At 43.2% G+C, this 14,192-nt stretch overlaps 2 protein-coding genes across 4 annotated transcripts in view; one reads left to right on the top strand and one right to left on the bottom strand.

Annotated features, from left to right (window-relative positions):
• The window catches only part of LOC137546098 (cohesin subunit SA-2-like), a 99,516-nt gene extending 90,624 nt beyond the window's left edge, over positions 1–8,892 (top strand). For all 3 annotated transcript variants that reach the window (XM_068268109.1, XM_068268108.1, XM_068268107.1), the window contains 2 exons: positions 3,538–3,628; positions 8,524–8,892. In XM_068268109.1, coding sequence (XP_068124210.1) covers positions 3,538–3,628; positions 8,524–8,586 — 154 coding nt within the window. In that variant the 3' untranslated portion in view covers positions 8,587–8,892. The remainder of the gene's footprint in view (positions 1–3,537; positions 3,629–8,523) is intronic.
• Positions 8,893–11,017: 2,125 nt separating this feature from the next.
• LOC137546097 (serine/threonine-protein phosphatase 2A regulatory subunit B'' subunit beta-like) overlaps positions 11,018–14,192 on the bottom strand; it is a 145,889-nt gene continuing 142,714 nt past the window's right edge. Inside the window, 1 exon segment of the mRNA XM_068268106.1 lies at positions 11,018–13,203. Coding sequence (XP_068124207.1) covers positions 13,065–13,203 — 139 coding nt within the window. The 3' untranslated portion in view covers positions 11,018–13,064.

Raw genomic sequence — 14,192 nt, 5'->3', positions numbered from 1 at the left:
CTTCCTCTCCACCCATGTGACACTGTGCTCTCCCTCCAGACTGGTAGAGGACAGCTGTGGAGTCAGAGTTGGAGTCTAGGAGTCGGAATAATTTTGAGTACCAGGAGTCGGATGATTTTTGTACAATATCCCCAGCCCTGGTAAATATTAGACTAAGGAGTCGGAGCCATTTTGGGTACCCGGAGTCGGAGATGGTGGTTTCATAAACTTAAGGAGTCAGAGCCATTTCGGGTACCTGGAGTCAAAGGTTTCATAAACTGAGGAGTTGGAGTCGGATGATTTTTGTACCGACTCCACAGCCCTGTAGGAGGTCAATAAAGTTCGGCTGAATAGTCACCATAGGAAAGGGTGAGGGGTGTGGAGGGGGGATTGGTAAATGCAGACTGAAGCGGAGCAGCTACACGGAAGAAGCAAGGGGTGTGTGTGTGTGTGTGTGTGTGTGTGTGTGTGTGTGTGTGTGTGTGCGCGTGCGTGCGTGCGTGCGTGCGTGCGTGTGTATACACACGTACGTACACGACAGAAATAGCATAGCACCCCCTTCCACCACCCCATGTTGGCTGGTATGGCCAGGATGGCAGAGCCAGAATGCATATTATTTGCGTACTAAACCCTACTCTGCACGTTCCATAATGTGGAGGGGACTCTGCAAGAGAGGGGCAAAAATCCTTCCCCTTGAGAGGAACTAGCCTGGGAACCATTACAATAAAATGTACATTTTGTATCAGGGAAATGCATTTTTATTTTTCCCATCTGTATTTGTTCTTTTGACGGCATCGTTTACATACTTCTGGGAGTATTTTTTAGCCTTCTGCACCACTTCCTATTGGAAGTCTTCATAATACCCTGTAAACAGTAGCAGTCTAGAAACGTGAGGTTGCAGACAGACAGAAACCAGCTGAGAATCAGAAGGCAGGTGTGAGTGATACAGAAGACAGCTGTTTGCACACTCTTAGAGGAACAGGCAGCTGTTTTAATGATATGGAGGAAGGAACAGCTGAGAAGGGATTCCCAAGCACATTTTTTTGTTTCTTGTACTCTTCATATTAAAAAGGGAAGTCAGTATTTCTTAATGCTACTGCATGATGTGCATTAAGTCAATCATCTTATAGGTCTACACCAGGCATGGGCAAACTTGGCCCTCCAGCTGTTAAGGAACTACAAGTCCCACAATGCATTTGCCTTTATGAGGCATGACTGTGGCTGTCAGACTCCTGCAATGAATTGTGGGACTTGTAGTTCCTTAACAGCTGGAGGGCCAAGTTTGCCCATGCCTGGTCTACACAGTCAGCAGCCTCTCTTACTATAGCTAAACTTTGTTGACTTTTAGCATTCTCAGTGATCAGCCAATAAGACTGAGAGGCCTGGAAGCATCACTGCACACTAATAACACAGAGCACAATGGTCATTCTGCCCACTTATCTCCTTAGCTTTGCTTGCTAGATGTTCATCAGTGCAGTAACCAATAGCAAAGCTTAGGGTGGAAGCAGGAGGGGATTGCTATGAATGCTCTAACAGCTGGAGCATCCAGGGAGGCAAGAAAGGTATCTGCTGGCACATAGGGGGCCATATGCAATTCACTTTTTCACCTGTGTTTTCCCCTATGACAAAAATGTTCAACTTCGATTTTAAATAACATTTTAGCACTTTGCAATGGAAAAAGTATCAAAAAGTAGTCAAAAAGTACTATCAAAATTATTTTGAACATTTTTTTGCTTGCAGATGGTTTAAAATTAATTTTATTAACAAGTTTCAAAATATCACCCAGGAGAAAAGTCAGGTGAAAAATTGAATTGCATATGGGCCAGGGTGTCTGCAGTATTTTATGTCTTTATATACAAAAGGTTAGAAGTAAGTGCAGGTTCTCTGAAAACCAGCTATTTGCAAAGTGCTGGGACAGTGGAACCCTATTGGGCGATTCCAGTACAGTGATGAGATTTGCGCTGTCTGCAACATTTTTGGAGTGATCACAATGAAAAGGAATGCAAGAGAAAATCACAAAAATATTTAACCGCATGCGGGCGTAGGTAGTTCAAATCTAAGCTGTTTATGGCCAAGTTATTTCTGCCAGGGTGTAGATTTTAGCTACTCGCGCTGCGCAGTCCTGATGCTTTCGCTGTTTCCGCTGCTGTGACATTGCTGCAGAGCTCTATGCACCAGCCAGAAACGGATTCCATTGACTCTTTGTGTTGTGAGTAGGACCGTTTTTTTTTTTTTAATAAAAATCTGGTCCTTAAAGGACCACTATCGAGAAAAAAAGTAGGCAGTCAAAATCTGACAGAACCGACATGTTTTGGGCCGGTCCATCTCTTCATGGGGGATTCTCGGGGTTTTCTTTGTTTTCAACAGCATTTCCTGAACAGCAGTTGCAAAGTCTACTGACAAAATAGTGTGCAAGTGATTAGGGAGGCTGTCTGGTATCTTACTATTTTTGCAGTTAAACTGTTGTTCAGGAAATTCTGTTGAAAACAAAGTAAACCCTTAGAAATCCCCCATGAGGAGATGGACTGGCCCAAAACCTTTTGGTTTTGTCAGATTTTAACTGCCTACTTTTTCGCGATAGTGGTCCTTTAATAAGGGGCCAGAGACATGCAGCCCTGGAAGTAGTTAAAAAAAAGCTTCTCTCCGGTGTCCATAAATGATCGGGCAATGCAGTAAGTTTGTGTTCCGTCATTGCAACAGACAGAAGAGAAAGCGGACAGAATGGACATGTCACGTATCTGTTCTGTGGAATGGCCCTTTTCCTGTGTAGTGGGAACCAGCAGTAAGAGGCATTCATGCAAAACCGGCACCAGGAAATTTGGGCGCAGGGTGAAGCTGGAAACGACTCACCCTGCTCCTGCAAAAGTCCTGGCGGCGTTAATCACTATTCTCTCTCCAGGCCGCCACGGACTCGGGGGAGACTTAATTTAGCTGCCAGCTATTGCTGGCGGCCAAATTCCACTGTTTTTATGTACTAATTTGAGCCCAAATTACTGTCTGAGCGCCACTATAGTTGTAATTCACATTACAGCCTATGGTGGCGCACCCAAATTTCCCGGTGCTATTTCGCACTAAGTGTAAAGAAGAATAAGCCCATTTAAACAGCACCTGTAAAAAAATAGCAGTTTAGAGATCAATTTTCTTTTTCTAGATGTAACTTTTTTTTTTAATGCAATCTAATACAGCATTTTCTGTTAAATTAGTACCCATGTATTCTCCATCTTGGCAGCTCTCCAAGCTGTTTCTTTTCAAGGCATAAAGAACTATTGTACATTTCAAAAAGAAAACAGACAATTTATCAGGCTTACCATCTCCTTGTACAACTTTACTACTAGAAGTAGTCCCTTGATCCTTACACAGCAGCTGTTGGGGAAAAGGAATCATACTGCAAATGCAACTTATCTGGTATATAGCTAGCTGGGGGCTTCTTTCTTTTCTGGGTATAGCTAGCCCAGGTGTAGGATCACCATAACAAGTGCCTTGTAGCTTTAGCACACCATTTCTAATGATAAAAGGGAAATGTTTATAGTGTTAACTATACTTTCTGCATCTTTAAAGTCACGGACCCCCAAACAAAGACCCAGCCATGGATGTAGATCTGGATGAAGACAATGAGGATGTGGATGTTGATGAAATGGATACATGTGAGGTACAGTCGGATGAAATGTTATATTGAGTGCTGATATTCATTACCTGCCACTTAAACATGTTTTTCTCCTAATGGGTCTTCTAGATGCATCAGTTAAGATGGGCACCCAGCAATCTATAGCAGGGCTCTGGAGATTGGCTCTGTGTGTGGCAGGGATGCCAGGGTTTGGCTGTTGTTTAGCTCAGTGCTGGAGCTCAACAACTGTCTACTGGAGATTAATAGTTATATTAAAGTGGACCTGAACTCTTGCACAGGACAGAAGGAAGGTAGAGAGAAATGCACCCTGCACCCCTCAGCTGTGTCTAATCACAAGTTGTAGTGAGGTGGAGGTATGACCTCAACCTGCCCCCCCCCTCCCCCTCCCCTTTGCACCTATGGTGTAGAAAGAAAAAAATGCCCAGGGCCCAAATACACACTGGGGGCGGGGATTTCAAGACCAGGGGCTTGATTCACAAAAGCGGGATAACGGTTATCACATGATCTGCTGCGTGTAAAGGATTACTCCGTGTGATAAACGAATGTTTGCATGTGATCACGTGCGTGAAACATGCGCGGGATCGCGCGCAAATGTTAATTTATCACGCGGAGTAATCCTTTATACGTGCAAACTTGCGCGCGTGGCCGATCGCGTGATAACTGCTGTGATAGCACTTACCACGCTTTTGTGAATTGAGCCCCATAGGGATACGGACCCGGGGATGAGAACATCACATTTTATTATGTGTTATTGCAGAGGTGCCCACACTTTTTCACCTTGTGAGCTACTTTAAAAAAAATTAGCAAGTCAAAGTGATCTACCTATGTACAATTGTAGGAGCACACTTGTATATACAGAATGTAAAATTAAGTGGAGTCGGGATCTACCATGAAGGCCTTCGCGATCTACTGGTAGATCGCGATCTACCTAATGGGCACCCCTGTGTTATTGTATATATCTTAGCAACTTATTAGGTTTAAAGCAAACTGTAATTTATAATTTAGGTACTCTTTAAGTTTATCACAGGTGGCGACTTCTTTACTCCTATCTGGTGATCGCTGTGGAATAGTGGTTTACTGAGAGTTCTATGCACAGAAAGAGATACTTGTTGCTTGGCAGTTGGAAACCGCTGTTATTTTTCACAATGCATCAGAAGTTCCTCTTTAAAGAGACTCTGAAGCGAGAATAAAACTCGCTTTTTCCCTTATATGCAGCAGGGCATGCCCCTGCTAAACCGCCGCTTTCCCGCGGCAGAACGGGGGTCCTTTACCCACCCAAATCCCCCCCTGCAAAATCCACGACCAACTTGGTCGTAGATTTTGCTGCTCATGGAGGCAGAGCTATGAGCTGTAGCTCTGGCTCCAGGTGCGTCTTATCAGCGGCAGATCTCCGCCTCTCCCCGCCCCTCTCAGTGAAGGAAGACAGAGGGGCGGGGAGAGGCGGCGATCAGCACTGATAGACGCGCTGAGAGGCAGGGCTGCGGCCATTAGCCCTGCCTCAAGCAGGAAGCGCTCCCCGCAGAGCACGGAGGATTTGGGGGGTAAATGAGGAGGAGGGGAATTGGGGGGTAAAGGACCCCCATTCTGCTGCGGGATAGCGGCGTTTTAGTAGGGGCAAACATGCCCCTGCTGAATATAAGGGAAAAAGTTTTATTCTCGCTTCAGACTCTCTTTAGGGCTAGGACCACAGTTTTCTTTAAAAATACCTTTTTGCAGCCTGCGTTTCCAGTCCGTGGAAATGTATCCCCAGCCCTGGCCATAGGCAGGGGGGGCTATGCTGGAAGGGGTAGCAGCCAGGAAGGGGTGGGGTTTGCAGCAGGTGGTGGGGAGGGGGTCGACCCCCCCCCCCCCCCTCCTCACCTAGGTCCGCCCTCCAGCTAGTTTCTGCTTAAAGGGGAACTGAAGAGAGAGGTATATGGAGGCTGTCATGTTTATTTCCTTTTAAGTAATACCAGTTGCCTGTCAGCCCTGCTGATCCTCTGCCTCTAATACTATTAGCCATAGCCCCTGAACAAGCTTTCAGCAGATCAGGTGTTTCAGTGGCTCAGACTTTAAAGTCTGATCTGACAAGACTAGCTGCATGCTTGTTTCTGGTTTTATTCAAATACTACTGCAGAGAAATAGACCAGCAGGGCTGCCAAGCAACTGGTATTGCTTAAAAGGAAATAAACATGACAGCCTCCATATACCTCTCTCTTCAGTTCCCCTTTAAAATACTTTAAAAATCAATGTTATAAAGCAAGCAACGAGCGGTTCAACAGCTCGCCGTGTCACTTCCTGTACTTCATTGGGTGTCATACAGGAAGTGATGCGGCGAGCTGTGGAGCGCAAGGAAGTATTTTAACTACCTAAAAATTGGCATCAAGTCCTGTGGCGGGGATTTGCAGATTGCGCACACCGATGTGCGTGCATCTCCGCATGGATGATGGAGCTTCGCTCCACCACCAGTCTGCCGCTAGGAGACTGTTAGACGGCGAAACCGACGTCTATTTACTTAGTACAGCGCTGCGATCTAAGACAGTGCTGTACTGGGGACAGCAGTCTGACACGGCTGTCCCCCTGGGACACAGGAGAGCGATCGGTTCTCATAGGATGAAGCCTATGACAGCCAATTGCCGTCATTGGCTGGCTGGGGGGAGGGAGTTAGGAAAATAGAGAAATTTATATAAAAAAATAAAAATAAATAAACATATCTGGGGGGTGATCAGACCCCACCAACAGAAAGCTCTGTTGGTGGGGAGAAAAAAAAGGGGGGGGGGGGGGGGGTGAGAGATCACTGGTGTGCCGAGTTGTGCGGCCCTGCAGCGAGTCCTTAAAGCTGCAGTGGCCAATTTATCAAAAACTGGCCTGGTCTTGGGGGGTGTTTAACACTGCATTCCTCGAGTGATTAGGCAGAAAATAGGTGGGGAGCGGGGAGGACCCCCTCTCCCCCCGACATCTGCTGCAACCCCCCATCCTGGCTGGGACACAGAAAACAGCCTGTGTAGAGGGGGATCCGTTTTCCTATTGCCCTTTACTACCACTGAGTGTATCAGTAGCCATATGCAGTCCGTGAAAATGCAGCAGATCCGGACCTTCCGTTCAGGGTTTGAAAACGGGTCCCCCTAAACGCAGACGGATCCGTTTTGTTTGGGTAAAGACGGCTGCCATTTTTATCATTGCTATCCGTGGCTCCAGTTTTGATCAGGTTTAAAAAAACCGGAGCCACAGATACATTTCCGGACCTAGTGTGAATCTACTCTTATGGTGCCCATACACGATACAATAAAACATTTGATTTTCCTGTTTATTCGATCTAATCGGATGAAAGTCAAAAATATTGTTTTTTTCGAACAAATTATCCCGTTTGAGAAAAATCTAATTGGACATGCTGGAAAATCTTTATATTCGATCTAATGGAATAATAGGAAAAAAAATTAAAAATTGTACCATGCAAACCTTAAAGGGAACCAGAGCGGATAAAAAAAAAAGCTTTTATACATACCTGGAGGGCTTCCTCCAGCCCCATACGCACGGATCGCTCCCACGCCGCCGTCCTCTGCTGCCTGGATCCGCCGGTACCGGGTCCCGTCATTGCCGCGAGTCGGCCGGCGGACGCGGCCAATTTTCCACATCACACGGAGCTCCCTTTATATAAGTAAGCATGAGGCTGCCTACTGCGCAGCTGCATGCGTACGGGTATGGAGGGAGCCCCTGTGATGCAGACAATTGGCCGCGTCTGCCGGAAGTGACTGGCCCAGTACCGGCGGTTCCAGGAAGCAGAGGATGGCGGTGTGGGAGTGATCCAGGCTTATGGAGCTGGAAGAAGCCCCAGGTATGTATAAAAGCGTTTTCTATTTTAACAACCCATTCCTCTCTGGTTCCCTTTAGGTGTTAGTACAGTGTTCTACAACCCTGTCCTCAGGGCACACCACTAATGCACATTTTGTGGAAATCCTCTGAGGTAAATAATCAGCTCTGCTCCACCTGTGAATGTTTGTTTTCATGCAAACCGTGTACTGTTGTTGGTCCTTGATGATAGGGTTAGGACACTATGCTAGGAGATGGTGAGAGGAGGTTGGTGTTAAGCTATTAAGTAGGGGATTGCTATAGGAGGGACAGTGTTAGGTGTAGGGTTTTGCTTTGGTGGGTAAGGGGGTTGCTGGGGCTTTAACATTTTAGAATTCTGGTAATATAAAATTACAGATATCTTGCCTATCTGCAACACCCAATTTGAATACACGGCTTAATTGAATGTACGACTTTACAAGGGCAGAGCTTATAATCTGTCTTTTTGGTGATGCACACTAAAAACTTGTTTTGTTACTTTCAAACTTTTAGTTTAGAATCCAATAGCTGAATTCTGTTGCTTTTGGCTGCCAGATATGGACAAAGAGCAGTTCCCCTAATCTAATTGCCAAATAAGCCAAACATGCAGTCTAGCCTGGTGCACACCAAAAACCGCTAGCAGATCCGCAAAATGCTAGCAGATTTTGAAACGCTTTTTCTTATTTTTCTATGGCGTTTTGCAGATTGCTGCAGCGGATTTCAGTATAGTACATTTCATATATTGTTACAGTAAAGCTGTTACTGAACAGCTTCTGTAACAAAAACGCCGGCAAAACCGCTCTGAACAGGTGTCTTTCAGAGTGGTTTGAGTTTTTCCTATACTTAACATTGAGGCAGAAACGCATCCGAAATCCAAAAAATGCCTCACCCCGGGAGTATGCGTTTCTGCAAAACGCCTCCCGCTCTGGTGTGCACCAGCCCATTGAGATACATTGACCAAGCGGCTGCAGAAACGCTGCAAAAGCCGCTCGGTATGCACCAGCCCTCTATGCTTAACATGTAGTTATATACAGTGATACCTTTTGTAAATTTAAATCTATTTCATGCAAAATACTTTTCAAAAGGCCTTTGTATTTCTGTTTGTTTTATAGGAGTTTGCTACAATTAGAATGGAAGGAGATGAAGATGATGCTACACAGCAGAGCAGTCTGTAGTCATCCCACATTAAATAAGGATATGGACAGGTTATTTGCAAGCAATAAGGGCTGATCAGAAGTAACATTTTCATGGATCATAAATAAACTTTTCAGGACATACTTCTGCCTAGCACAACACTAGTCTTCCCATTTGAACATAAAAGGACTGATTTGTGTACATACCTCTCTGCAAATCCAGTGACTGTCAGTTATTTCTTATGTAGAATTTTATTGTGAATGTTACGTTTTTTTTTAAACCAAAATATATACAGTACCTTTTTGAAAATAACACCTATTTTTTAAATACAATTTAGCATAAACTTCCTTTGTCTCCTGTGTCTCTTGTGATTTGTAGTGCTGTCTATATATCATGTGGGTTTTACTAAAGGCCTGTACATGCTTGCATTTTAAAGTGGACCTAAGCCCAGAACTTCCTCTCTGCTCAAAGAGAACAGCATCATAACCTTTAAAGAAAAACATTTGTAGCAGCCCACTGAGCTCCTACTGAAATTGTGCAGAGTGGTAACTTCCTGCTTTCATGGGAGCAGAGAAAGAGTTAACCTCCTCACCCACAGCATTGATCAGACAGCTCAAATTACTGTGGCTCATTTGCAGATGAGGGAAAACATATAAACCCACCCTGTGTGCATTTAGAGATATCAGCCAGTCTAATTCTCTCTCATCTCCTGTGGAAAAGTTTAGGTCCGCTTTAAGATGTCTAAATCAATGCCATTTTCTGGTCTCCCTGAATCATGCCAGATTTCGATTATTATTTACCACTGCAGGCTAGAGCAGCTCGCTTCCGCTTATCCCTCTCTCCATGAAGCAGAACCGTGTGTTGTACCATGATCTTCCAAAACTGCCACCACTGTAAACATATGTCGCGTGGAACAATCTTTAAAGTGTGTGCAGGCCTTTAATGGGAAACAAACTGGCAGTCCTATAGTACACCAACAAAATAGGTTCCCGTTCTAGGGAATGGGAGATTTAATTTGCATTAGTATCCCATGGCTACTGGCTGGAAGAAAAGTCACCTGTATAAAGGCAAGTGAGTCCAACGAACTTGTGAAACCAACCAAGAAGTGTGAATGGTCACTTAGTCATCCTGAACAAGTATGCAGAGCAGATGTTCTGACTGGATGAGCCGCATGTTTGTTTCAGGTGTCAAAACAAAATCAGGACACCAGGTAACTGGTATGGTTTAGCAGAAAAAAATGAAATATAGCCGATGGCAACATAATAAAAATTATATAGAAAAAAGGACAATGACTGGTTGCCTCAGGTTTGTACTACCAATGAATTGAACAGATGTCCATTAAAGGCAATACAAGCTCTTATGCTGGGAAAACACTGGTCGATTATGGCGCTAGATTCTGCGCCAGATCGTTTTGCCTGCTCGATTCTCTTATTTTCTGCTTGTTTTTCTTATATTTTCTCAATTCACTTCAATGACAAATCGAGCGGCAAAAGATCGAACATGTCAGAAATGATCTATCTAACCATCTTATCCGCTCAGAATCCACCTGTGTATTCCCAGCATTACATCTCTTTTGGATGAAGCTGTAGATCAGAAGATCATGTGGCTTCTGGATTAAGGAGTGAAAACAAAAAACACTATCCTTGTAAATTGAGGAAGGAATTCCTGAGTGTACCAGGATATATACAGTTTTGAATCTTTGGTCTAAAGCCCAATCTACACGATACGATTCTTTATGCGATTAGATTACGATTCTATTTACGATCCGATTAAATCAGACATGTCCGATCGGGATTCGATTTGCCATTGTTTTGCAATGGCAAATCGAATCCCGATCGGACATGTTGGATTTAATCGGATCGTTAATAGAATCGCATAATTAATCGTATCGTGTAGATTGGGCTTAAGCGTACATTAATTTACCCTTCAGATAAACCAAACTTTACCCCAATGGCATTAAATACTCTTCAATCTCTACAGAAGTACGATAGAAAGGGCAGATGGGGTGGGGGGGGGGGGGAAATCTTGTCATGTTCCTAGGTCTACCGACAGACTGACGGTTGGCAAGTAGTGTGTATGTAGATAGGTACTGAGTACTTAAATTAAATGGTTACTTCTGTGGCCCAAGGAAGGGGAAAGCCTGCAAAATGGGCGTTTGGCTGAAGCCTGTGCAACCAATTACGTATTTGCGGACTTGCATGTGCTGACATTGGTGAACATTAAAGTGCTTCTATGGTGGATAGGTGCCCAGAAAAGATTTGTCACATAGTTTACAAGAGCACACACAACCAGTTAAATTCCCCATCCACTGCATTTAGTGCCAACTTTTTCACCTATTTGAGCAAGTATTGGATGTATATTTATGTAGATAAAAAATAACCCTGGAGAAGCAAACACCTTAATTTACTAGCATCACCACTGGCTGCAGTATACACAACAGACACAAAAGCATTGTGTGCAAAATATAGTTTATTTCAGAATACAATATATAAATTATTTTAACGCTTCTACACGGCAAACATTTACAGATTTCATAGTTTATCCAATTGAACAATATTATAAAATACTGGGAATTGCCCAAATTTACATATGTACATTTGAAGGCACTCAAACAAATCAGTTCATCTTTCTTCTAACAGAGACTTTGGATTTAAGGCTTTTCATTAAAGGGAGCACTGCGAAATGGAATGTGATAACTATACAAAACTAGTGGACACTGCATAACGTGGCACATCAGCATACATGAGATACACATGCTAGTTCACTCAAGGCACTGAAGAGATGATTTCAAGGCAACTGGAAGTCTACAGCTGTTGGACTTAAAGGACAACTGTCAATTTTATCAAAGCGATCATTACAAGCCCACATTTGCCATTATATTGTAAGTTCTAACCATGAATATTGAAGTTCAAATCCATGGTGCCAGTGCATAGAAGCAGACAGCATTCCTTTCTCAGAAAGATAGCTGCTTGCTCAGACTTCCTAGCTGGCCGAGTGCTGTGTGAATGGTAGGCACATAATACATATTAACATGGGCCTGTCGTTAAGCGACCTTACCAGAGCTGTTTAATGTTGAAGCAGACATCCAGGCAATATTCCAAAAGCCTATATGCCCTAAATCAATAGTTTAAGCATTAAACACCTATAATTAGTTTGGCAAGTAGCTTACAATTTGAACTCATGGCCCCTGGCTGCTGTTTATTCTAAGTGGACAGCAGGCATTACGAAGCAAAGTTCACTGTCCTGAAGCTGCTCCATTCAGACATGGCTTGCCACAAAATGCAGTGAAGAGCAAAGGAGCACACAGAAATGCTGACCGCCTTTCGAAAAGCCAGATTTCTGTTGTGAAACCATATTGCATAATTTCAAAATCCAAACATGTTCCTAACTCATGCCTGCAATCCAGCTTTAAGTTAGGAAGTGGAGATCTGAAGTCATTAAGTGTACTCCGTGTCGCTGATACTTTCAAATCTTACAGCACTTCTGAAACCTTCATACTACACCCTGGTCATTCCTTCAATTAACGGCTAGAGGATCTTGGTCCCCAGAAAGACCAAAAAAACAAAAAAAAATTCATGCTGGCATCTAGGTACAGTACTGAGATTAGAGACGACTGCTGCAGTCAGGAGAGGATAAGAAACTTTCTGGCCATTGTGCACGCATTACTATGTTTACTATAATGAATTGTCACAAAGTTTGGACACTGGGACACAGAAGTACTGAAACTCTATAGCTGTCTCCACAGGGTTCTCAAAACCAAGGGACTAATGCTGGGAATACACCATGCGTTTTTGAGGCAGATAGATGGTTCAATAGATAAATTTCCGACATGTCTGATCTCACCTTTTCAATCATTTTACTGCTCGATTTCTGATAGAGGTGAATGGAAATTGATAAGAAAAGATAAGAGAATCAAGCGAAAAAACTACCACAAAAACGCATTGTGTACTCCCAGCATAAGGTTTGGACAACAGGAGGTTCAGGATATTGTAAAATCAAGGACACATGCCCCATTTTCCCCATATCAAAAGCAGTTGCCCTGGACAGGTTTCAAATTCAATTATGCTCTTGTACAGTCAGATTACCTTTTAAGCTCTAGGCACAATTCTCTTTTTTAAGCCACTGTGTTGCTGCTGTAAAAATATAAGAACTTTTTTTTAATAAAGGTTAAAGATTAGGTCCTCCGGACAATGACATTTTATCCACATAATCAGTTCAAAACCAAACATAGAAAGCCAGTTTTGATACACAAATATAATGGAAAAGAGTTTGCTCCAAAATGGAATTAAGGAATTAACTTTGTTGAAATGCAAGACTTTCAAAGCGGACCGCACAGCAAAACAGTGATAAAATAAATATTGTTTTAGCAATAAATACAAAAATCCATCAGTTTGCATTAATATTGAGTCTTGTAATACAACTGTAAAAGCATGTATAAAGTGCCGTCCACAGCAAATAGTTACAAGGGGAAGTAACAGACCAGCTGCAGGATACCCCATCTTTCACTCTGCAGAACAATTTATTCAAAGTCGTCTTCATATTCATACTCTTCTACTTGGGGCTGTTCAGAAGCCGTGTCCAAGTATGGTCGTTTCTCCACTTTGTTGTACTTTTCACCAACTAGATCTGTACCTAAAGTATTTAATTCCGCATCATACCTAAAAGAAAATGACATGTTTTTGTTTTTAGACTTAAGTATCCCTGTTAGGCTTAGGTCATATGGATTACTTTGACAACTCTACAAACCTTACAATACTTAAAGATATTGCTGGCTATCCAAGCATTCTGTGGACTATTCTACTAAATGTGAACAGCAGCTCAGCTTGTCATGCAGCAACAAAGCTGTTCTGATCACTCTTGGCATGGCCACACTAGCTCTGTCTAGCTCTGTGAAGCTGCCCCCCCCTACAATCAGCACAAATAAAAATTCCATCAGGTTCGGTTAGTACTCGGTTTGTGCTGCAAAAATTAAGATTTGTGCTGCTTTTATTTTGAAGATAATAGCACTTAATATTTCCAAAATAATAGCATCACCCAGCCCCCATACAACAACCTACAGACATGAAACTGGTATGGGTGGATAGTGCTGTGCATGTGCTCATTTGTGCTGCAAAAATCAACTTTGTATCTTTTATAGTTTGAGAGATTCACATTTTTATAAAGGTCAAAAGTTCACCCCGTCCCCCTACAACATCGCAAAAGCACTAAGGGCTCTTTCACATTAGGGCAGATTTTCTGCGTTTCAACGCAAAGGGTAAAGTTTGCGTTACCCAAGGTGAAATGAAAGTCCATAGACTTTCATTTTAGCTTTCACATATAACGCAGCCTTTTTGTGCGTTGCGTTACACTGCACCCAGGCGCAGTTTTTCAGCCAACGCTAGCTTTATGCGTTACAATGTTAGTCAATGTAAAACGCACACTATGCGCGTTTTCAATCCGTTAACGCAGGCAATCAGTCCCAGAATGCAACAGAGGAACAATGTAGAAAGTTGAAAACTAAAAGAAAAAAAAATTACCTGCGTTTTTCTATGTGCAGTAACGGATTGAAAACGGATTAAAAACGCACACTCACTGCAGTGCAACGCATATCAAAACGCATTAAAAGGCATACAACAAAACGCATGCTTTGAGCGTTCTCCAACGCAAG

This window comes from Hyperolius riggenbachi, chromosome 2 (genome assembly GCF_040937935.1).
Source record: "Hyperolius riggenbachi isolate aHypRig1 chromosome 2, aHypRig1.pri, whole genome shotgun sequence".
NCBI lineage: Eukaryota > Metazoa > Chordata > Amphibia > Anura > Hyperoliidae > Hyperolius > Hyperolius riggenbachi.
Note: the sequence above shows the minus strand (reverse complement) of the source record. Positions and strands in the feature narration are given on the sequence as shown.